Source organism: Camelina sativa, chromosome 12 (assembly GCF_030686135.1).
Source record: "Camelina sativa cultivar CO46 ecotype springtype chromosome 12, ASM3068613v1".
NCBI classification, from domain to species: domain Eukaryota; kingdom Viridiplantae; phylum Streptophyta; class Magnoliopsida; order Brassicales; family Brassicaceae; genus Camelina; species Camelina sativa.
In genome coordinates, this window is record NC_141891.1 from 10,750,552 (window position 1) to 10,775,005 (window position 24,454).

General features: G+C 37.9%; 1 protein-coding gene, 1 non-coding gene and 2 pseudogenes across 3 annotated transcripts; 1 reads left to right on the forward strand and 3 right to left on the reverse strand.

The window, feature by feature from the left end:
* The first annotated feature begins 133 nt into the window (after window positions 1–133).
* LOC104733398 (putative F-box protein At5g66830 pseudogene) lies at window positions 134–1,317 on the forward strand (annotated as a pseudogene).
* A 1,408-nt stretch (window positions 1,318–2,725) lies between these two features.
* Window positions 2,726–4,169, reverse strand: LOC104733399 (putative F-box protein At4g22060 pseudogene; annotated as a pseudogene).
* A 4,629-nt stretch (window positions 4,170–8,798) lies between these two features.
* On the reverse strand, window positions 8,799–8,905 carry LOC147930381 (small nucleolar RNA R71). The gene has a single exon (XR_015576721.1). It is a non-coding gene; the product is annotated as a small nucleolar RNA R71 (small nucleolar RNA).
* Window positions 8,906–21,663: 12,758 nt separating this feature from the next.
* On the reverse strand, window positions 21,664–23,572 carry LOC104731310 (uncharacterized). 2 transcript variants are annotated; one of them, XR_015573809.1, is made up of 5 exons: window positions 23,247–23,572; window positions 22,323–22,810; window positions 22,124–22,243; window positions 21,979–22,043; window positions 21,664–21,888 (listed from the first exon to the last, which is right to left on the reverse strand). XR_015573809.1 is itself a non-coding variant. In XM_010450643.2 (5 exons), the coding sequence occupies exons 2-5, from the start codon at window positions 22,419–22,421 to the stop codon at window positions 21,816–21,818; spliced, it is 357 nt and encodes a 118-aa protein (XP_010448945.1). In that variant the 5' UTR covers window positions 22,422–22,810; window positions 23,247–23,382; the 3' UTR covers window positions 21,664–21,815. The 2 variants fall into 2 exon arrangements, 1 of the variants encoding a protein (XP_010448945.1); XM_010450643.2 differs by having other exon boundaries at window positions 23,247–23,382.
* Between the last annotated feature and the right edge of the window lie 882 nt (window positions 23,573–24,454).

Genomic DNA, 24,454 nt, shown 5'->3' on the forward strand with positions numbered 1-24,454 from the left:
CGGAAGAATTAGAGTTACCTATAAACATGCATGGTAAACCATGAAAGTAAAAAGGCTATTTTCTCTCAAGCTACAATACTTCGCCGTTAAGGTCTACTTCTCTCTCAGCCGCTCATAAAGCTACGTACGTCAGATGGCCTCCCCACCAGTTCCAGATCCCGCCGTCTCCAACTACACCACCGCAGTCCATCGGTCATATCCAAAAAGAAATCACCATTGCTGGTCGAACCTGCCTCCAGATCTTCTTCAATTTGTTTTTGAACGTCTTGGCTTTACCGATTTCAAACGAGCTAAATCTGTTTGTACATCTTGGAAATCCGTTTCGAGAAAATGTCAGCCTAAGAATCAGATACCTTGGCTGATTCTCTTTCCCAAGGACAACAATTACGGTCTCTTGTTCAATCCTGAAGAACAAGAAAAGCTTTACAAAACTCAAGACCTTGGCGACGACTTTGCGAAGAGTTTTTGTGTTGGGGCTTATAGAAGTTGGCTTTTGATGCTAGACCCTCAATATAGAGATCTTGCTTACCCTCTATATAACCTTTATATTTTAGATCTTTTAACCCGCGAGAGGATCACTTTACCAACTTTAGAATCAGAATTTGGTCTCACCCCTCCAGTGTTTTGGGTAGACGAAAAAACAAAAGATTACTTAGTTATAGGGATGTTCGATGAGGAAAATGTAGTTTCTTTCAAGAAAGGAGATAACTCGTGGAAACAGGTTCCTGAGTTGTCAGGCATTGGAGAGTGTTTTAACTTGGTATACAAAGATCAGAAGCTTTATTGCCTCGGCTATTGTAAACTCAAGATTTTTGATTTCTCTAGAGATATACCAGTAAAAGTTTTCAAAATCAGCGTACGTGGATACGTAAAAATATTGTTGAGATGTCCTGGAAGAATGCCTCAAAATATCCCTTTGACTCGTATGAAGAATAATGTGGTTGTCACATTAAGTGGAGATGTCTTAATTGTTACCAGCATACGTCAGGGTGGGTCCAAAATGTGGAACTTTGAAATGTACAAGATGGATTCTTCCAAAGGGAACAAGTGGGAGCAAACTTTTTCTATAGGTAATGAGGCAATTCTTTTGGATTTAGGTATTACAGTGCTTGCTGAGGACATTGGAGGAATAAAGAAAAATTCGATCTACTTCAATGCCACTGATTATGATGAACAACATGATGAAAACGATGTTTTCATATTCAGTCTTGATACTAAGAAGGTTGAACAACCCCACCAATCTGTTTGTTCCTCTTTTCCTTGCTCAAATGCCCGATGGTTTCTACCAAGTTTTAAACGAGAATGATTTACCCTATCTTCAGTATTTGTTTTTTCAATATCCAGCGCACATCGTTGCTACTACTCGAGTTAATACAGAACCGAGGCTTATAAAGCCGAAACGTATAACAACAACTCTAACACTGGTCCAAAAACTGCCTAAACCAAGTACAACTCGAACGTCACATCACCTAATTTCTTGTACAACCGTTCATTCAATAAATCCCCTATTTAATATTTTGGAAGTATACAACTTTTTTTTGGTAGACTATATAATAATTATAGCGAGATTAGGACCCGTGCTAAAGCACGGGTTGAAATTTCTTTTATTTATATTATGATTTTAAAATAAAATATAATTTATATTATTGTTTTAAAAAGATTTTTTGGATAAAACATTATACACTAAAATCATATGATGATGGCTTGAAAAAAATATATATTTTGTAAATTTTATATTGTTAATTTTGTACATTTTTGTAAACTATATAATATTTATAGGTTGGTTACAAAATAGATTATAGATTAAATATATATTAGTTACAAAAAACACATATTTTGTAAGTTTTATATTTTTAATGATTCTAGATAAGTATCGGTGTTATAACACAGGTTAAATTTTATTTTATACATAAAATAATCACATAAATTATATTTTATATAAAAATTTACAATATGAATAAAAAGAATTTCAACCCGTACTCTAGCACGGATCATAATCTAGATTTTATGTATGAGACTTGGTTATGTTTGTTGTTTGTTTTAATTTTAATTTTTGAACATGTTTGGTGAAAGTTTTTTAATATGACATGTGCTTAGGTAACATTTTATTTTCAACTGCACAATAAGATCTCGGAAATCACGATTAAATGTGATAAATTGCCAATATTTTATTCCTTTTTACGCCTAATAGTATATTTTTTATGCCTAACAGTATATATTTTGTAACAATATATGGAATACTAAAGAATTTATTTTAGAAATTGTATAAATCATTGGAATATAAGATTCTTTAGGATATTCTTAAGTGTATTCATATAATCATGGATTGGCCAATTAATGTATAACATTTTTTTGTAACCACCTATATTTAATCTAAAACCTATTTTGTAACCAACTTATAAAAATTATATAGTCTATAAAGAAAGTTGTGTACTTCCATTTTATCTCTTTTAACTCGTGCTCTATCACGGGTCAGTAATAATAAAAAATAAAAAAAACTGAGGAACGTTACTTCCTAAAAAAACGTTACTCCAGACAGATGGCAACATCTAATTAGTTAATTTTTTATTTTTAAATTTATTATTTAAATATATAATAATATTAAAAGAAAATCATTAAAATATATTTTTTGGAGCAACAATCAATTGTTACTGGGATAATGATGCTCTAATGATCTCAAATATATATATATATATATATTACTTTTCACACTTATAAAGAAAAGATGCACAAATCCAACATAATATGTTCAGGGAATTAAAAAAATAATACAAAAAAACAAAAAAATTATACAAACGGAGTTGAGATCAGTCATGTTTGTTTGAAACTTGGCACAAACCATCGTGCATTAGATGATTGAATGGACGAACAAATAGTTTGATGTGGTCTTTCAACCTCATTTGTGTCCAAATTAAAGATTAATATATATTTTTCACTCCAATCACGGTGATCAGAACGATAGCCACTGAAATATATTGAGTTTTTATTGATTCCTTTGGTGGTGTTGGCACGCACGGTGATACGTTGATCGAAAAGTATTGCCTCGTCTCCCAAGCAAGTTAGTTTCTCCCACTTAGTATTTAAAGAATTCATCTTGTAGATACGGAAAGACCAAACATCAGAATCACTTTGAATAATGCTTTTAACTCGGAGGGGTTCTCCAGTCAGCGTGACTACTAGATGTTCTTCCTTAATATTCCACACATCACCAGGCTCTAGATGGCGTGGCATTCCCTTAACTCTCCACACATCATAGTTAATTTTCGTTTCAAAGATTTTTCGCGGAATATTTCTAGAGAAGTCCAGGATTTTGACATCACCAGAGTAGCTATATAAGTAGATCATATGATCTTTGTATATCACATCATAAACAATTGTGTCAAGTTTAGAAGACTTAACAAGTTTCCAAAGATTATCTTCTTTTCTGGAATAAACCAGATATTTGTATCTCGAGTAATGAACAGACCATATAACCACATAATCTTTGGTTTTTTCGTCTATCCATAACGAAGGGTGGTCAATATCAATGTGTTTATGAGGATCTCCAATATATCCGCCATCAATTTTTATACGAAACATATCATTTATGGTTCGTTCAATCTTTATCCTACCAAATTGAGACTCTATAGACGGAAGATCAATCTTCTCGCGGGTGAGTAGATTTATAATGTAGAGATTAGATCGAGGATCTCGCATAAAGAGCGAGCTACCACAAATAGCTAAACAATGACTATTTGCAAAGTTATCACCGAGATCTTGAATTCTAGACACTTTTTCTTTTTCCTGAGGATTAAGCAAAAGACAATAATCTTAACCTTTTTCTGGAAATAGAATCAGCCAAGGGTTTTGATTGTTTGGTGTTGATTGTCTTGAAGCACATAACCGAGATGGACATGCTGATTTAGCTTCTTCTGCAAATCCAAGACATTTGAATACCTTGTTTATGAGATTTGAAGAAAGTTTGGACCAGCCTGATCCAGTTGAGACTTGAGAAGGAGTATCCATCATACGGTTTTTGAGTGTGTCTATTAAAACAAAATAGCTCACATAAGTTTTAATCAAAAATGATTATTCTCTGGCTAATATAGTACATTAGAAACTAGAGAAGCTCAATCTTTTTAATAACAAAAATAATTTTTAAAAAGAAAGCTCACCCTACTCCAATCTAAAAAGAGACATGAATCTCACAATATATTTTTTTAGAACAAATGGATACATTTCTATATGAGATATGTGGTGTATATAGTACTTTTTAATTTTTGATATATAGATATATATTTGAATATAAATAATAATTTATAAACACACAATAATGGAAATTGGTACTTGGAGAAACACAAACCATTATACTTGTACATCTTATATAATATGAGAAGATTTTTCTAACTTTGTTTGCCAATACGACACTTGGCGCTCTATATTTGTGACAGATGTCTTTCTCACTAATCTTAAAGCAAACATTTTTTTATATACTTCATTTTATTTATATCTTATATGGTGTTTGCTTTTAAAATAATAAATTTCACATTATTACAAAATATATTTCTTTAAACTTTTAGTTTAAACATATAATCATATAATATATTTCCTAATGAAAGCATATACCATATAACCTAATTAAAACAAAAAAAAGTTTTCTACTTTTAAAATAAAAATTGAAGCCAAATTAATTTATGATAGACTAATTTAAAAATAGAAAATATGTTCTAATATATTTAAAATATCACATTGTATTCAATAATCATATATATTGTTTTTAAAGACAAAACTCATATAAAATTAAATTATATTTAATATTCTATAAGTTACAGTTTGACTGTCTTTAAAACGCATGTACTAAAAGAAAATAAAAATAACATAATTGCTTAATCACCCCATGAAATAATAGAAAACTATAGTTTCACAAAATAATTTAATGGTAATTATATTATTTATTTTAAAGTTATTAGAAACTAGAGATAATATATATCTAAAAAACATTAAATTTGACACACTTTTATTTTCATACACTTATTAGTTATTCAAAATAATCATTGGTGATTCTTCTGTTACCTTTTTAAAAACATTAATTTTGACACATTTTTCTTTTCATGAATTTTATCTAATATTTAATGTGAGATATAGTATAATATATTTCAAAAAAAATTATGACATGAGCCATATTTTAATATGCATTATTCCAAAAAAAAATTATATCAAGGGTGATTACAAGATTAGAGAGTACATACTGGAGCATATGATAAATTATGAATACACTTATTAGTTATTCAAAATAATCATTGGTGATTCTTCTGCTATCTTTAAAAGAACATTAAATTTGATACATTTTTCTTTTCATGAATTTTATCTAAAATTTAATGCGAGATATAGTGTAAGATATTCCAAAAAAAAATTACGATATGACCCATATTTTAATATGCATTATTCCAAAAATTTTATATTAAGGGTGATTCCAAGATTAGAGAGTAAATATTTCAAAATGACCATTGGTGATTCTTCTGTTACCTTGTAAAACATATTGTCTAGATTCATTATCTCATTAGTATAGTACAAAATTCAAGTTTTAAAAGCTTAGTTTATTGATTGGATGAATTTGAGTCGGTCTGAATTTTTTTTCTCACATATCATATTTTAAAAATCATCAAAATTTGATGGAAAAGTCAACATATAGATATTATAAGTTCAAATATAGTTAATTAAAAAAAATTATAAGATGTAAATTAAAATAAATTAGAAATGTAGTTATGTCAGAAAAATAATTGGAATGTATCTATTGTTGATATCAATTTTTCAGATTTTGTCTTCCCTTCCATCTACACCAATTGACATGTTGGAGAGTTCATTTTTTTGATAATTAAAAGATATAATGAATAAGAATAGAGACAAGGACCGATAAATAACCGATCATCATAGAAGTATAACTTATTTTAAGCATTCATATAGAGTTTCTAATTCACAAGAAATTTGTTAGGAGGCTAATTGAAGAAAATCAAACCATAGCAACATATATTGTGGAGTCAAAAGAAAATCAACTATTAAGATTGAGTTAAAGAATATATAAAGTTGTAAAACCACTCGCAAAGAGATAAATATTTATCAATTAATTTTCTTTACGATTGAGACTAAAACATAATTTTTACTTATTTATTTTCATGGTTAATGAGTTTCGCTAATAATTTTCTGGTTATAGAGATCTAGCGAATCATCATATAAGTCTTCACCACATCCATATATTAAATCTTTGAAAAAGATGTAGGGAAAGATGAAATTTATCTAGAAATATTTGTAAACTATTTTCAATACTCAATTTTTGTTTTGAATGTCTGATATATGATCTCTAAACAAACCTCATGTGTGCTAAGACTATCTCCAATGTATATTCTATTTTTTACTCTAAAATAGAGCATAATTTTTTTCAATGTATATAAAATAGAGTTAGTGTAAAAAAGTTGATATGTCTATATTTTGTCTCTGCTAAGCATGTTTTTGTCACGCATCTAGTTAGGATAACTACTTGTTTTGCATGAATTTCTACTCTCTTTTGTACACTTTTCATATTTAGGTAGTTCTTGCATTATCTTCGCATACCTCGTGCATTTTGGAGTATTTCAGGTATTTAGGAGACTTTGGAGCCAGGCTGTCTCGAGTCGCGCCATCATTCCGTCATCACACATCCGCTCGAGTCGCGCTGTCATGCCGATCGAGTCGCGCTGTCGTGCCGATCGAGTTACCGTTCGAGTCGTGCCGTTCGAGTCGCGCTGTCGTGGGATTCAGCTTTCGACGTCTTCATCAAAGTTGTGGAGAATTGAGTCATCTTTCCAATGCCGTTTATTTCAAGCCAATCGGAGGTGTGGTTCAAAAGTTATCATTGTTTTAGTGGAGGCGTATACATCCAGATCGAGTCGCGCTGTCGTGCCGTTCGAGTTGCGCTTTCGTGCCGTTCGAGTCGCGCTGTCGTGTCAAGCCAACTCCATCACTCCACTCGAGCCAACGCCATCACTCACTCGAGCCATTACTCGTTCGCACATGTCAGGGAGACGTTCCATCCTACACGCTTCAGGAGATTCCTAAACCGACGCTTGATCTTGTCGTTTTAAGTTTTAGGGATTTTATGTCTTTACTATAAATACGTTTTGTTAAGTCTTTGCGACATCATCTTAGTTTTTTTTATCTCGTTTTTATTTTTGTAAGGTTTCCCTAGCCACCAAGAACCATTCCCAGACTTTGTATTCAGATATCTTTTGATACATTGAGTATTTGCATTTGATTTCTTTTACAAACTTGTTTATCTCATTTTTACCTATCTAAGAATGCTTGTTTCAATGTTTTCTGAGTTTGTATTGTTGATGATGATTTCCGGATCTGAGTAGTGCGTTAGTTCTTGAGGATGGGATAGATTAGGGGGAGGATCTTAGGATGTAGGGTGTTTGAGCTTGATTTGTATGATTCTCTTCTGGACTAGAGTTAGAATTACTAATTTCTCTCTGATCAATTGGAACTAGGTTCGAGACATTTCCACACCCAAAAGGTGTTCGATAAAATGTCTGACCAACTAGCGCCAGAGACTTACATTCCTAGCCTAAGAGATTAGTTGTCTAGGATGTTTGTTGACGTGAATAAACTTGTTTGTCATGCCTGCTCGACCACGTTTCTCTAGCGAGAGCTAGGTATGGAAGTGGTTGAGTCTGAGTAGCTTTTACCAAGAGATTGGATTAGCTAAGTTGTGATGTTCATTGTTTAGGGATAGATTGCTTGTGGCATGTTAAACACTCTGTAGACTAGGATACTCCACCAACATCAATTACTCTCATCTTTAGGACTTTTATCCTTTTGATTGATATTACATTCCTGAGATTGTTTCGCTTCTTGCTTTTTAGTTCATGCTTAGACTCGTTTATGTTTTTATTAATTTTCATTTCTTGTCTTGCATTCTCGTTTCTAGTTCCAGAACACATTTTCGTTTGCATTTTTGTCATTCTAGGATTGTTAGAAAAAACACTCTTTTTGAATTGGCTTGACTTGTGATTCCTTGATTGCATCTTGATTGCTAGCAACATCCCATTTGGATTGACACCTTAAATACTACAACACTTAAGGTTAATTGAGACCTACTAGGAGATACAAAAATCCTAGTATCAATGTGGCGCCCTTGCCATTTGGGATTCATTTTGTTACATTTGAGATTTCAAGTTTTGCAAGATTAAGTTCTGTTACACTTATCATTCTGAGTACTAACTTGTTTTGGTTGTTTGCTTGTTTGTTTTGCATCTCAGGAACCTGTTGATTGCAACCTTGCATGCACACCAGATCAAGAGGGCATCAGAATCTCGTTCCTGTTATCGAGGAAATCAATCGGTTGCAACGCCCACGACAAGCTCGTCAACCCGTTGAGCATCCCGCACACGTCACTATGGAACAACAGCATGAACCACATCAGGGACCGCGAAACATTGGTGCTGGGGATGCACCGAACACTCACACTCAACGTGCTGGAATCGTCCCTCCCGCCGTGCAGAACAACAACTTCGAGATCAAAAGTGGTCTGATCACCATGATCCAAGGAAACAAGTTTCACGGGTTGCCATCCACTCGACCACTTGGACGAGTTCGACCGTCTTTGCAGTCTCACCAAGATCAACGGCGTGAGTGAGGACGGTTACAAGTTGCGCCTCTTCCCTTTCTCCCTGGGAGACAAGGCTCATCAATGGGAGAAAATCCTTCCCAAGGGATCAATCACCACCTGGGATGGTTGCAAGAAGGCATTCTTGGCCAAGTTTTTCTCCAACTCTAGAACAGCACGTCTCAGGAATGAGATTTCCAGCTTCACTCAGAAAAGCTCAGAATCATTCTGTGAAGCATGGGAGCGTTTCAAGGGTTACCACAGCCATTGCCCACACCATGGTTTCAGCAACGAGTCATTACTGAGTACTCTCTACCGTGGTGTCCTTCCCAAAATACGTATGCTGCTTGACACCGCTTCTAACGGTAACTTCCTGAACAAGGACGTAGATGAAGGTTGGAAACTGGTGGAGAATCTCGCTCAGTCCGACGGCAACTACAACGAGGATTATGACCGCACATTTCGCGTCGACGCTAGGTCTAAAGAGAAGTACAAGAAGGACCTCAAGAATGTCAACGAGAAGCTTGACCGTATCTTGCTGAGCCAGCAGAGGAGCGTCCACTTCGTCTCTGAGGACGACCCTTTCCAAGTTCCAGACGGGGAGGGTGAGCAGAGTGAAGAGATCAGCTATGTTCAGAATCAGGGTGGATACAACAATGGTTACAACCCCTACAAGACGAACCCCAATTTGTCTTACCGAAGTACCAATGTTGCTAATCCACAAGATCAGGTGTACCCCCCGCAACAACAACAGCAAGGGCAACAAAAACCTTTTGTGCCTTATAATCCGGGATTCGTTCCAAAACAACAGTTCCAGCAGGGTTACCAAGCTCCCTCAGGACCACCGCCAGGATTCCGCCCTCAACCAGTTCAGCCTACACCAACCCCAGATCAAGAAATGAAGCAGATGATGCAACAAATTCTTCAGGGCCAAGCTAGCGGTTCCATGGATACTGCAAAGAAGTTTGCTGACCTTAGTCAGAGGATGGAATGTTCCTACAATGATCTGAACGTCAAATTCGAAAATCTAAATTCGAAGATAAGGTACATGGAGGGCCAATCGACTTCTACTTCTGCCCCAAAGCCTGGTCAATTCCCAGGTAAAGCTGTTCAGAACCCCAAGGAGTTCGCCAATGCCATCACGCTGCGAAGTGGGAAAACATTGCCTCCCAGGCAAGGAGTTCCAGACGTCACTGAGGACAGTGAGGAATTAGCTGGGGAGGATTTTGGTCAGGATGACGCTCAGACGGAGAACCCAGACGAAGCAGTCAAAGACCCGGTCGAGCCAGTGAAGCAATCCGAGCCTGAAGCTGTTAAGGAGCCTGCTGTTCCTGAAGACAGACCTGCGAGGTTCATCCCTCCACCGTACAAGCCTCCTCTACCTTTTCCATTGAGGTTCAAGAAGCAGCTTACTGAGAAGTATAAAGCCTTGTTCGAAAAGCAAGTCAAGGAGATTGAGTTGAGAATGCCATTGCTGGATACATTCGCACTTGTTCCTCACTACCATAAATTCCTCAAGGACTTAGTGATGGAGAGATCAAAAGAAGTTCAGGGCATGGTTGTACTAAGTCTTGAGTGCAGTGCAATGATCCAGAAGAAGGTTGTACCCAAGAAGCTCAAAGATCCTGGATCATTCACTCTACCCTGCTCCATTGGACCTATGTCTTTTGAGAGGTGCCTATGTGATCTTGGCGCTTCAATGAATCTGATGCCATTCTCTGTGGCTAAGAGGTTGGGTTTCACAAGGTTTAAGGGATGCGACATTTCCCTCATCCTGGCAGATAGATCAGTGAGACTTCCACATGGTATCTTAGAGGACTTACCTGTTAGGATCAGAGACGTGGAAGTGCCAACCGACTTCGTGGTTCTGGAGATGGATGAAAAACCTAAAGATCCTCTGATTTTAGGAAGACCCTTCCTAGCGACTGCTGGAGCCATCATTGATGTCAGAAATGGCAAGATTGACCTCAATCTGGGCGACGACTTCACTATGAAGTTTGACATCAAGGATACCTTGAAGAAGCCAACGATAGGAGGACAAGTCTTCTACATTGAAGAGATGAATAAATTGGCTGACGAGTTGTTGGAGGAACTTGCTGAAGAAGATTATCTCAAAACCGCTCTAACCAAGGATGGAGAAGAAGGGTTTCTGCATGGGGAGACCACTTGTTACAAGAATCTGCTAGATTCCCACAAAGAAACGGATGGATCAGACGAATTCGAGCAGATATCTGACGCAGAGGAGGTATGTGCAGTTGAGACAGAGAGTTCAGAACGTGATATCTGCCGTTTGACCGACGTCAAGACCCGACTCGAGACACCATTGTCCCGTTCGATCGAGTTGCACCCCTCTCACTCGACCGCGATCATTCAAGACTCCCGTGCTGACGACTGGTCGGAACTGAAAGCTCCAAAGGTAGAACTCAAAACTCTTCCTTCCGGGCTCAGGTACGTCTTTCTGGGAACCAATTCAACTTATCATGTTATAGTGAATGCTAGGCTGAGTGATGATGAATTGGGAATGCTAGTAACTGAGCTAAAAAAGTATAGAAAGGCTATTGGTTATTCTTTAGATGATATCAAGGGAATTTCACCTAGTCTTTGCACCCATAGGATCAATCTTGAAAATGAATCATATGCTAGTATTGAACCACAAAGAAGATTGAATCCTAATCTGAAAGAGGTAGTTAAGAAAGAAATCCTAAAACTACTTGATGCTGGAGTTATCTATCCTATCTCTAATAGTAATTGGGTATCTCTAGTACACTGTGTACCTCAAAAGGGAGGAATTACTGTCATCAAAAATGATAAGAATGAGCTAATCCCAACTAGGACCATCACAGGACATAGGATGTGCATTGATTATAGGAAGTTGAATGTTTTATCTAGGAAAGATCATTTCCCTCTTCCTTTCATTGATCAAATGTTGGAAAGACTAGCTAGTCATCCCTATTACTGTTTCCTTGATGGGTATAGTGGATTCTTCCAAATCCCTATCAACCCAAATGACCAGGAAAAGACAACATTTACTTGTCCTTATGGCACTTTCGCCTACAGACGCATGCCATTTGGTTTGTGCAATGCTCCTGCCACCTTTCGGAGGTGCATGACTTCAATTTTCTCGGATTTAATTGAGGAGTCAGTGGAAGTGTTTATGGACGACTTCTCTGTATATGGTTCCACTTTCTCCTCCTGTTTGTTGAATCTGTGCAGGGTATTGACGCGATGTGAGGAGACGAATCTGGTGCTGAACTGGGAGAAGTGCCATTTCATGGTTGAAGAAGGGATCGTTCTGGGACACAAAATTTCTGAGAAAGGGATTGAGGTTGACAAAGCTAAGATTGAGGTCATGGTTCAGCTTCAACCGCCTAAGACAGTGAAGGACATCAGGAGTTTTCTGGGACATGCTGGGTTTTACAGGAGATTCATCAAGGACTTCTCAAAAATTACAAGACCTTTGACAAGGTTGCTGTGCAAGGAGGTTGAGTTCGAATTTGATGCAGCATGTTTGGAAGCCTTCAGCAAGATCAAGGAAGCCTTGGTATCAGCACCTATAGTGCAAGCTCCGAATTGGGATCATCCTTTTGAAATCATGTGTGATGCTTCAGACTTCGCAGTTGGAGCAGTTCTGGGACAGCGTATTGACAAGAAGCTTCATGTCATCTACTACGCGAGTCGCACCTTGGACGAGACCCAGGGAAGGTATGCTACCACAGAGAAGGAACTCCTGGCAGTTGTGTTTGCATTCGAGAAATTCAGGAGTTATCTTGTGGGTTTGAAGGTCATTGTGTATACCGATCATGCCGCTCTGAGACACATCTACTCAAAGAAGGATACCAAACCGAGACTGTTGAGATGGATCCTGCTTCTCCAGGAGTTTGACATGGAGATAGTTGACAAGAAAGGAATAGAAAATGGAGTTGCGGACCACTTGTCAAGGATGAGGATCGAAGATATTGTTCCAATAGATGACTCAATGCCTGAGGAACAACTTCTGGTCGCCCAGGTTTGTGAGCAGATGCATGACGCCGGGGTTGAGAACCTAAAAATCAACTGTATGGCGATCACCTCGGATACTGCGCCATGGTATGCTGATTTCGTGAATTACAAGGTTTGTGGAGAAGTTCCTGATGACATGGATCCCTACAGGAAGAAGAAGTTTTTCAGAGAAGTCAACCACTACTTCTAGGATGAACCCTATCTGTACAAGAGAGGTTCTGACGGTCTGTTCAGAAGATGCATAACAGAAGGGGAAGTCCAGGGAGTGCTTGAGCACTGTCACGGCTCCACCTATGGAGGTCACTTCGCCACATTCAAGACAGCTCAGAAGGTTCTCCAAGCAGGTCTCTGGTTGCCAACCTTGTTCAAGGACGCTCACAGTTTCATCACCAAGGTTGATGCTTGCCAGAGGATGGGCAACATCACGAGGAGGAACGAGATGCCTCAGAACCCGATCTTAGAAGTTGAGATATTTGATGTTTGGGGTATCGACTTCATGGGTCCTTTCAACCCGCCATCGAATGGCAATGTCTATATTCTGGTGGCAGTTGATTATGTTTCTAAGTGGGTCGAAGCCATTGCCAGTCCTACCAATGATCACAAGGTTGTTCTGAAGCTGTTCAAAAACATAATCTTTCCAAGGTACGGGATACCCAGAGCAGTGATCAGCGATGGTGGTACTCATTTTGTCAACAAGGTGTTTGAGAGTATGCTGCGAAAATACGGGGTGAAGCACAAGGTGTCTACTGCGTACCACCCTCAGACCAGCGGACAGGTAGAAGTCTCAAATAAGCAGATTAAAGGTATCTTGTCAAGAATTGTTGGGGTTTCGAAGAAAGATTGGTCTGTGAAGCTGGACGAGACTCTCTGGACATACAGAACAGCATTCAAGACGCCAATAGGCAGAACACCTTTTCAGTTGATCTATGGTAAAGCATGTCATCTCCCTGTAGAGGTTGAGTATAAGGCACTTTGGGCTATCAAGTTGCTGAACTTGGATATTGACGCAGCTCAGGCTAAGAGGACTCTTGATCTACATGAGTTGGAAGAAATCAGACTTGACGCCTATGAGAGCTCAAAGATCTACAAAGAAAGGACCAAGAATTTTCATGACAAGAAAATCGTTGTCAAGGAGCTTAAGACTGGGGATCAGGTTTTGCTCTTCAACTCCAAACTTAAGTTATTTCCTGGAAAGCTTAAGTCTAGGTGGTCTGGACCTTTTGATGTCAAGGAAGTTCTGCCATTCGGAGCCGTCACTCTCCTGAACAAAGATGGTAGTGAATTCACTGTAAATGGTCAGAGAATCAAGAAATATTTAGCTGACCAAGTCCAACCAGAGGGGTTTTCAGTTCCCCTCTATGAACCCCCAAAAGCCTAAAAAGCTGAAAAGTCAAGCTAGTGACTTTAAACAAGCTCACTTGGGAGGAAGTCCCAAAAGTATCACTGTAAATATTTTTTTTTAGGACTCTTGTGTTTTTAATTTTTGTTTTTGGTTTTCTCGAGTTCAGGAATCTACAGAAGGGAGTCTAAGCAACAATAAAAAAATGCGGTTAAAAGAGTGAATTTAGAGCGAAGTCGAGTATAATGAGTTCTACAGAAGAGATTGGGGATAAAAAAATATATAAGGGAGAAGCAGTTCAAGGAGAGACTGTTGGTTTAATGAGGGAACAGAAGACAATATGGAGAAGGAGTCTTAATTATTGGTTTTATCAATCTTCTCCTCTCACCCACGTGCCCATCATTTCACCTCCTCTCACCCTTTGTTCCCCCCACTAGACAAACAACCTTTATGTCTCATCCTCTCACATCATCCCACCACCACTCTCTTTTCCTCTCCACTTGCACTCTCTCTTTCTTCTCCCACTTGCACGACATCTTCACCATCCTCATTATTTAATCAAAACTCTCCTCACTCTTTACTTCCACCAACCAAACACAATTCTCTCACACCTCACCCTCTCTCTTTGTTTAATTTTCATGACATCCTCACGAAAAGCAAAGGCACTGCGTTTCAACCACCGCTAACCCTCGCCGCCCCAACCGACGACCCAAGCGGTGAAGCTGCATCACTCGAGCCAACATTTCGAGCTCCGTCTATTCCCCGCTCGAGCCACCATCGAAGTACACTCGAGCCGTCGTCCTCCACTCGATCCCTCCACCTCGAGTCACTGATCGAGTCACACCATCAAAGCTCCGTCACGCTCTCCACTCGACCCTCTCCGGACTCACCTCGTTCGAGTCACACGCTCTTCACTCGACCCTCGCCGTCAAAATCTCGATCGAGTCGCGCCATCACAGCTCAACTCACGTCCGCTCGAGTTGCCATCAAATTCTCCCTCGAGTCGTGCCATCACTATTTCACTCGATCGGTTTTCTCGCTCCGTCGTCACCGCTCGATTGACTCGATACACCGAAGTCACCACCGTTCGATTCGACCGAATCCGACTCCGCTCGAGTCGCCGTCAGAATCATGACTCGACTCCCGCCGACGTTGTGCCTCCGCTCGAGTCGACCCTTTCTCCACTCGATCCACACGGCGAACTCACCAATCGATCCATATCCGACTTCCAAGTGAAACACTAAGTCACGCCGACGACACAACTTGATTTACTACGTTATCGGTTCACTCTCTCTTTGCACTTATTATTTTCTCACTAACGTATTAACGTTTAATTTTGAGTTTACATGTTTCAGAGAAACAGAAAAAGTACTGAGCTTATACACGAGATGAGAGAGGCATATGGTTGTGTTGCTGGAGAACGTTCGTCCCCAGAATCTATGGCGAAGCGTTTCATGAAAATGAGAAACATGGTTGACAAGGTTGTTGGGGGTTCAGAACAACCAGCGAGTTTGAGCAGACCAGACAAACCGCTCTCCAAGAGCAAGAGTCGCGGGAAGAGACCGGCCCGAGTTTCCCTCTCCAGAGACGAAGGCAGTGACTACGAACAGGAAGAACCTGCGTCGCGTCCAGCACAAGAGCCAAGGAAATCTGTACGACGACAAAAATATGAGACGAAGCTGACTCCCAAAGAGTACTACGAGCTGTTCCAAAAGTGCGAGTTCAGTGGAACAAGATATCCACATCCTGAGACGATGGAGCTACTAGGGATTGGCGAGGATGTTCAGTACTTGTTTCGGCGATGTCATCTGGAGAGAATTATGAACACCCCCAAGAGTGGATACAGAGAGGAGACAATTCAGTTTCATTCTACCTTGGAGATGCACTGGTACGCGGATGAGCCAGGCATGATGTCTGATGGAGGATTGGGCTACATTACCTTCCGCGTTCATGGCCAGTTCTGCAATCTTACATTCCGAGCCATCGAAGAGATATTCGGTTTTCCCAGCAGAACAGGCACCACGCCGCAGTTTGACAGGAATGAGATATCTGCTCTCTGGGCAACGATCGGAAGCACGCCAACATTTACTACATCAAAAACAAAGGCGACGAAACTGAGAAGCCCGGTGTTGCGTTACTTCCAGAAAGCGGTCGCAAATGCCTTTTATGCCAAGGAGATTAAGGGATATATTACTTATGGCAAGCTTGAGATGATCGATCTGGCACTTAAAGGACTCTCGTTCACTTTCATGGATTGTACTGCGCTGCAAGGCGATATGTCCAACACCTCCGTCTCGCTCTACCTTCTCAACTACATCATGTCATACAAGACTTGGGTCTTGAGACTCACCAGCAACCGCACTCCAGGAGTAATGTGTATGGGAGGTATAGTGACTTGGTTTCTTGAGGCTGCAGGCGTTGCTCTACAATCCGAGCCGTACCCACCACGCTGGATAGACATAAACAACTTGCGGCAGCTACGCACTTTGGACTCGGGTTTGAGGAATGGACGATTTCTATACAAGTTTGTGCATCCTGCGGTCGGACCCTCGAGATTACTCCTCCCTTGCGTCGACCTGACTACAATCTTGAGGGGTGAGCATGTCGAGTTCATTCCCCCTGCGGATGCATTATACCACTCTGATGTGGAGGAGCAACAATTTGGGCAGCAAGGTGATTATCAGCCTACGGATGTGGTAGTCTTAGTCTCGGACCATGGCGAATCCAGAGTCGACGACATGCAGTGCGACGAGCAGCCGAGCACTTATCAGAACACGCAAGCGGTTGAGCAACAAGTCGACCAACCCGGTGAGACCACTCCTGCGGATCCCGAACACGGTTAAGGACAGAGCCAGTACCACGCACCAACTCCTTGGGCGAGCTCCGACTCCTTCTTCTACTACTGAGGTACTCCTACCTTCCCTTGTATATACCATTTCATTTGTGAATTGTTTCTGTTGTGATTCTTAAATTCTCCTGCAAATTTTTCTTACACAGGAGACTGTGTAATTTAAGTTTGGGGGAGGGTTTGAGATGATGTATCTGTTGATGTTTTCTGTGATTCTTATTTCAAATTTTTGCATTATATCATGTTTGAGATAGCATTCATCTATTTGCATAGAAAAACCAAAAAAAAAAATTGAAAAATTTTGAAAATTTTCACAAAAATAGAGTGTTCATGTAGCTTGCACTTGCATATTAGGATTGAGTCTAGTGTCATTCATATAGGGTTGTTGCATTTAGCATAGGGGTTGATGATGATTGTAACCTTGGTAGCATGCTGAATTCAATAGGATAGGATCAAGGCCCTTGTTATTAGTTCTTTGATGCATGTTGATTGAATTTGAAAATGTAAGATTGAAGCATGTTCTGAATTGACGTCATTCCCTATCTATCTGAACTTAAACCTGACTTGCAATTATCTTGTTATGCATTGAAGTTGAACTCATGGATACCATATACATACTTGGATTGTCTTTCACATTTTTACCACCCTTGTCAATCCAAGTAGCTGATTCCCATCTTTGGAACAGTTTCCCGCACCCTTAACCAACCGTTCTTTCAAGCCAATTGTATTCTTGAGTGTCAGGTCTTTTCCGAGTTGAGCTTGTTAGAAAGTGTTAGGTTCTAACCGACAAGAGTAGGATCCTGTGTAGCTCTAGTTCGCGTTATCCGGACTAGTAGGACTAGGTGAGAACTTGACATTGGGTATTGGGTTTGGATTTGTGCAGAAAAGTAAAGGGTAGAAAGTCTTAAGGAAGGTGATGTGTTTTCAAGCTTTACACGTCTAGTAAAGGATTTGGGGTGAGCAAAGTAAAAAGAATAATTGGTTCTGGGCATGAAATTAAAAAAAAAAATTAGACAAAGAAAAGAAAGTAAAAATGCTTAAGATGTCTAGAGTTTTCAGAAGAAAAGAGAATGAACCATAGTGATATTAGAGTTTTCCCAATCCGCTAGAGTGATAAGAAGTGAACTCTTCCTAAGACCAAATCTAAAGAATGAAAGAATGGGTTTGAGATGAAGTTTCTGATGAAGGGTAGAGATAGGTCCAACTTTGGTTTGGAATGTTCTTTGGGTAGACAGGGCGCTGCTCTTGTATGCATCAGTTGGTTTCAACCTTTAGCCTTCTCTTAAGCTCAACTCTTTTCATGAGAGAACCTTGTTATGTATCGATGGAACCACTTGAGAAAGAGACCACATTTGTCTCTAACCTTTCACCCTAGCCAAATGAGTTCAATGACACTGCATAGCTTGATTCATGGTTCTTTGTTAATAAATGTTAAAGGGGATGATTGATAGGATTGCATGTGTAGATCAAACGAATGAAATTCCTTTACCACGCATCATAGAACTAAAAACAAGAACCTTGATTCTAACTACTCTATTCAGCATGTTTTAGGTTCCGAGACCCCATCTTCACACCTCTTCTCCATACCTTGTTCTTGATCGTTTGCTTGAGGGCAAGCAAAGAATAAGTTTGGGGGAGTTGATATGTCAATATTTTGTCTCTGCTAAGCATGTTTTTGTCACGCATTTAGTTAGGATAACTAATTGTTTTGCATGAATTTCTACTCTCTTTTGTACACTTTTCATATTTAGGTAGTTCTTGCATTATCTTCGCATACCTCGTGCATTTTGGAGTATTTCAGGTATTTAGGAGACTTTGGAGCCAGGCTGTCTCGAGTCGCGCTATCATTCCGTCATCACACATCCGCTCGAGTCGTGCTGTCATGCCGATCGAGTCGCGCTGTCATGCCGATCGAGTTGCCGTTCGAGTCGTGCCGTTCGAGTCGCGCTGTCGTGGGATTCAGCTTTCAACGTCTTCATCAAAGTTGTAGAGAATTGAGTCATCTTTCCAATGCCGTTTATTTCAAGCCAATCGGAGGTGTGGTTCAAAAAGTATCATCGTTTTAGTGGAGGCGTATACATCCAGATCGAGTCGCGCTGTCGTTCTGTTCGAGTCGCGCTGTCGTGCCGTTCGAGTTGCGCTTTCGTGTCGTTCGAGTTGCGCTGTCGTGTCGAGCCAACGCCATCACTCCACTCGAGCCAACGCCATCACTCACTCGAGCCATTACTCGTTCGCACATGTCAGGGAGACGTTCCATCCTACACGCTTCAGGAGATTCCCAAACCGACGCTTGATCTTGTCGTTTTAAGTTTTAGGGATTTTATGTCTTTACTATAAATACGTTTTGTTAAGTCTTTACGACATCATCTTAGTTTTTTTATCTCGTTTTTATTTTTGTAAGGTTTCCCTAGCCACCAAGAACCGTTCCCAGACTTTGTATTCAGATATCTTTTGATACATTGAGTATTTGCATTTGATTTCTTCTACAAACTTGTTTATCTCATTTTTACCTATCTAAGAATGCTTGTTTCAATGTTTTCTGAGTTTGTATTGTTGATGATGATTTCCGGATCTGAGTAGTGCGTTAGTTCTTGAGGATAGGATAGATTAGGGGGAGGATCTTAGGATGTAGGGTGTTTGAGCTTGATTTGTATGATTCCCTTCTGGACTAGAGTTAGAATTACTAGTTTCTCTCCGATCAATTGGAACTAGGTTCGAGACATTTCCACACCCAAAAGGTGTTCGATAAAATGTCTGACCAACTAGCGCCAGAGACTTACGTTCCTAGCTTAAGAGATTAATTGTCTAGGATGTTTGTTGACGTGAATGAACTTGTTTGTCATGCCTGCTCGACCACGTTTCTCTAGCGAGAGCTAGGTATGCTCTAAGAACCTAACAATTTATCACAAAACAATAAATCCAAAACAACAAAACTTTGAGGGACTTAATTACTTCAGTCCAAAAAATTTCCGATATGTTTTGTTTATTTTATTTTGCGTCTAAACATTAAGAACCATATATAAAGGAACACACATTAAACATTTTTTTTAAAAAATCATATTAAAAAAATCAAATTCAAAAATATATTTGTAAATTTAAGGTATATCATAATTAATAAAAATAAAATTAAATATATCTTGCGTGAGCCTATTTCTAGTTAGATATATGCATATAGGAATTGTATAATTTTGAAAATAAAAATGTGGGCCAATTTTTAAATATCTCTGTAATACATCTAATTTTGAATCATAGATTTGTTATACTGTATGTCTAAATATGAACCGTATATACAAACCTCACTTTGCCAAATAAATAGGTGTGAGATTCTTGTCTCTTTTGAGTTTAGAGCTTTGTATGACCAAAACTCAATTCTGATAGGTTTTTAAGCTAACAAAAAGTCAAAACTAATAAAAGAGGATTAAAACATAAGAACATTTCTAACCAAACGACCCAGTTAGTCATTGACGATTTTTGATCCCACCGTTAAAACAACTTCCAAATTATGGTTCACTTGTTGCCTCCTTAGAATCAGTCTATTTTCTTGAAGGCAATAAAAACATCAGTTCCACATTTGTGTCACTTGATTGGTTATTTTCAAACGGTGGATCATGGAACATATACTATAGTATGTTTTAAATAACAAAATTGTGGGGCAATAACATTGCGTTTTCATCATCAAACTAAGAAAAATCCGATCGAACAATGAAACCTACTGTTTCCTTCAGAGCTTTTCTTGCGCGCCAATATAGACCATTAGGTGTCCTATATTTATTATTAGGTCAGTGTCAACGTGTCTTATATTTCACGTTGACATCCCAGATCCCACTCTTTTGTGGCTTTTTTCAATAGGCTTAAATTGGATTAGGCATGTCAATTAGGGCCAAAGCCCGTGGACTATAGGGTTTTTCGGGCTTAGCCCGATCGGGCTCGGCCCAGCCCGAAAAGCCCTTTAACAAATATATTGATACTTTTTTGTTAACATTTTTGTTTGATTGCAATATTTGATTAATAATTTATTGTAATTAAAGTTTTAAACTCTAATCCTAGTTTTTATATTTACTTAATAACCATACTTAATACTTTAAAAAAATTTATCCATGATATTTTATATGAATTATATATTAATTTATTTGGTTAAAGTATCGAAATTTTGTTTAGTCTTAAACTTTTTGTTTTAAATTAAGTTGGTTGTAATGAATATAGATGAGTTATTAATTTTTTGATTGATTTTTTTATAGTGCACCTTCAAACACTATTTTTTAAGGCTTATAAGTTTGAATTTTTTATCAGTAAGATAAGCCCGAAAAAGCCCGAAAAGCCCTATAGCCCTGTTAGGACCGGGCTCGGGCTTTGAAATATAGGCTCGAAAATATTTCGGGCCGGGCCGTACCGGACTCAAACATATGCAGACTTTACGGGTTTCAGACCGGGCCGGGCTGGGCCAGCCCGATTGACACCCCTAAATCGGATATCTCTCGGATTTCTCCACCTAATTCTTCAAGTTTATATTTTACTACATATGTTGCTTGAGTTGTAATTACTATAGGGCTCTTTAATTAAAATTAAACATTTTCAATTCTAAAGAAATCATTTTGACCCAAAAAAAAAAAAAAATTTATAGACCAATTAACAACAGATGGAATGGGATTTTGTGAAATTAAAGAATCAATTAGTTGTACTACTCAATCAAGATTGTATGTTCCTTAGAATAATTTCAAAATTTTTGGTTTGTCAAATTCCTAAACTAAAGTCGCCATGTAGATATCTGTTCTCACTGAACCCTTTTTAAACAAAAAACAAAATTCTTCTCATAAAGTTGACTAATAGACGATATTTCGTTGTATTCAGGATTGATAATAGTATAATTCATTGAAATATTATTAGCAAACTATTAGAATTTAAAGATCAATGTGCTTTGATGATGAAATTTATTATTTCCATTACACTATCGATCTTCTTCACATGATCATCGATATGTGTCATAAATATTCATTAGTTTTAGTGAGAATCTAAACTGACTTAGCGAAGCCAATTTTCACCGTTGGTTCCAACTCGTAGTCATACACCGTGTGAACGGCAGTCCTACAACCAAAAGGCCTCAAACAGTCAAAAATAATTCTTTTTAAAACGAAGAAAAATGTGTAACAAGATTATTACATATGAAAAACTTACCAGTATTCATCTTTTGTCTCCACGAATCTACTTAAGCACTCATTTTTGTTCACCTTGTATATATACTGCAAAATAGAAAAAAAAAAAAAAGTAAGAATAAAATTAAATTACTAAACGGAGGAAAGAAAACGTCAAATCAACTTACATCACGACGACTGACTGAGAAACTCCTTCCAGCAATTGTTAAGGTTACATCAGGCAGCTTCTTATAATTTGAGCAATCTGGTGATAGTTTGATACTATCATTGATGTCCTTGATCATAGCCTATAAATGACAATAACATAAACAAAAGTTAATAAGTACTGATCATGTAAGAATTAATCTAATGACTTTTCTCTTTTACCGCTGGACCATGAATGTTTGAATTCCCTGAGTCAACAAAAACTTGGCAGCCCCTTGAGCAAACATTGGTGTCTTTTGAACCGACTAATATGTTGCTCATTTGGAAGAAGTATTTCTTCCCAGTCGCGGTTATATAGGTATGTTGTCCCTTGAAACGGGATCAGTTTATACCTCCAAACGTTATCTCCCCCCTCCCTGCTCTAAAGAGAGAAGGTCTTCCAAGCCAGATGGAGAATATTTTCTTCTTAACCTTACCTTGCCTTATCATCGACTCCCAAACAGAAAGAGTTCTTGTAGCAGAATCTTGAGGATTTCCAAGTCCCAGTATACCATCAAAGGGCGCTTTCAGAAGTGGATCCTCAGCCTCCTTGGTAGCAAGAGCCTCTGTAAAGTACTGATTGGTTATCGTAATTCCACCAACATTGACAGTCTCACTGCTTAGAACACCTTTGAGAGAACCTGTACCGTATTCGATGGCTACATTCTTTCCTGTTGTACACAAATGTATTTTATATATTAATTATCTTAGATCAATATATGAAGGTCAATTAACGTTTTATCGATGGACCAATCTCAGCGATTGGAGAGAGAAAACGAGCAAATAAAATTAAGAAATAATAAAAATTAATAACAAGCCATGAAATTTTTTGATTTAGCCAGGCATAGATATAATTTAACATAATCCTAACTAAATAAACCAATTAAATACATAACGCCAACTTGAGATCAAATCCAACACTTTCTGTGAAAGGATATCATTCCTAAGTATTGAAAGAATTAACAAATTGGTTTTGCAAATTATTCATACAACACAAGTAATCATGAGATGCGAAGCTGAAAACGGTGGAAAAAAAAAAACTACACCATAAACTCTACACTATGGTTATATTTATAAATAAACTAATGAAGCAGATTTGAAAATTACCATTTGGTTTATAAGAACTTGATTTGCTCGAATTATAATTGTTGTGACGGATTGCTTTCCAGTCCCCAGATGGTACCCAAAGATTGATACTTCCAGTATCAAACACCACTTTGAAACGCTGACCTGGAGTACCAACTTTTATCTCTCCAAAGTAGATATTCGACCCCATCGTCAAAGCGACTCTGACCAGGCCCGGCCCTTCACCCATTCGAATGAAACATTCGTATTGGGCCTCAAAATTTCGAAGCCCATTTTGCAAGAATTTTTTATAAAAAAAAAAACTAATAAGACTTCAAACCTCCCAAAACTAATAAAAAGGCCTCATAATTTTTAAAAATGTCCAATAATAGGCTCCAAAAAAGTCCAAGAATTAGTTAAAAAGCCATATAATTTGAAAATATTCCATAACTAATAAAATACAGTAGGTTTTAAAATTAGAAAAAATCCTCAAAATTAGCCAAAAAAAGTCCATAATTAGCAAAAAAAAATCTCAAAATCAAATGAGTTAATAAATAAAAATTTGTGAAAGCCCCAATATAGTTAGCAAAACATATTTCAGCTTTTATTATTATTTTTTTAAAAAAACCTTAATTTTTTTTCTTTTTCGTATTGGGCCTTGGATTTCACCGGACCGGCACTGACACTGACTATACCTTGCACTGGGAAATGACATAAGATAAGTATATATATATAATAAGTAATGGACATATTGATTCTAACTAACCTTTAAGAGATTGGAGGAGGAGGAGGGAGAGACAGAAAGCTACAATAAACTTTAAGATATGCATCTCTCGTTATGTTTTTCTCTTCTTCTTAATTTGTTTTGATGTTTGATCTCTGTTCATCTCAGTGCATTGTATTTATAGAACTAGGTTGAAGGAGAGATATACATAGTAGTTGAGAGCATTACCTAACAGTCTAACACCAAGCCTTTCATCGTTACGTTCTTTATTGTTCACATGCTTAACGATTGCATTATTTGTATCTTACTTATTCTTCCCTTAACCAAATAATGATTATTCTTCCCTCAACCGAATATGACTAATGATATACAACAACTAACGATAAGACATAGATACAGATGACATACATGTAATTTAATCCCCTAAAATAATGAAAGATACTGGAATTTCTGTACAAAAATATAAAAATACATATGAATTCTATTCGTAAATAATAAAAGATTATGAAATTATTGTAAAAAATGA

What these genes read in the sequence shown, in the direction of transcription:
- LOC104731310 (XM_010450643.2), bottom strand. Translation starts at nt 22,421, where the DNA reads ATGAGCAACATATTAGTCGGTTCAAAAGACACCAATGTTTGCTCAAGG. An exon ending in CAAACATTCATGGTCCAGCG is followed by an intron (nt 22,244 to 22,322) that starts GTAAAAGAGAAA and finishes TGTCATTTATAG; the next exon opens with GCTATGATCAAGGACATCAA. An exon ending in GAGACAAAAGATGAATACTG is followed by an intron (nt 21,889 to 21,978) that starts GTAAGTTTTTCA and finishes TTTTGGTTGTAG; the next exon opens with GACTGCCGTTCACACGGTGT.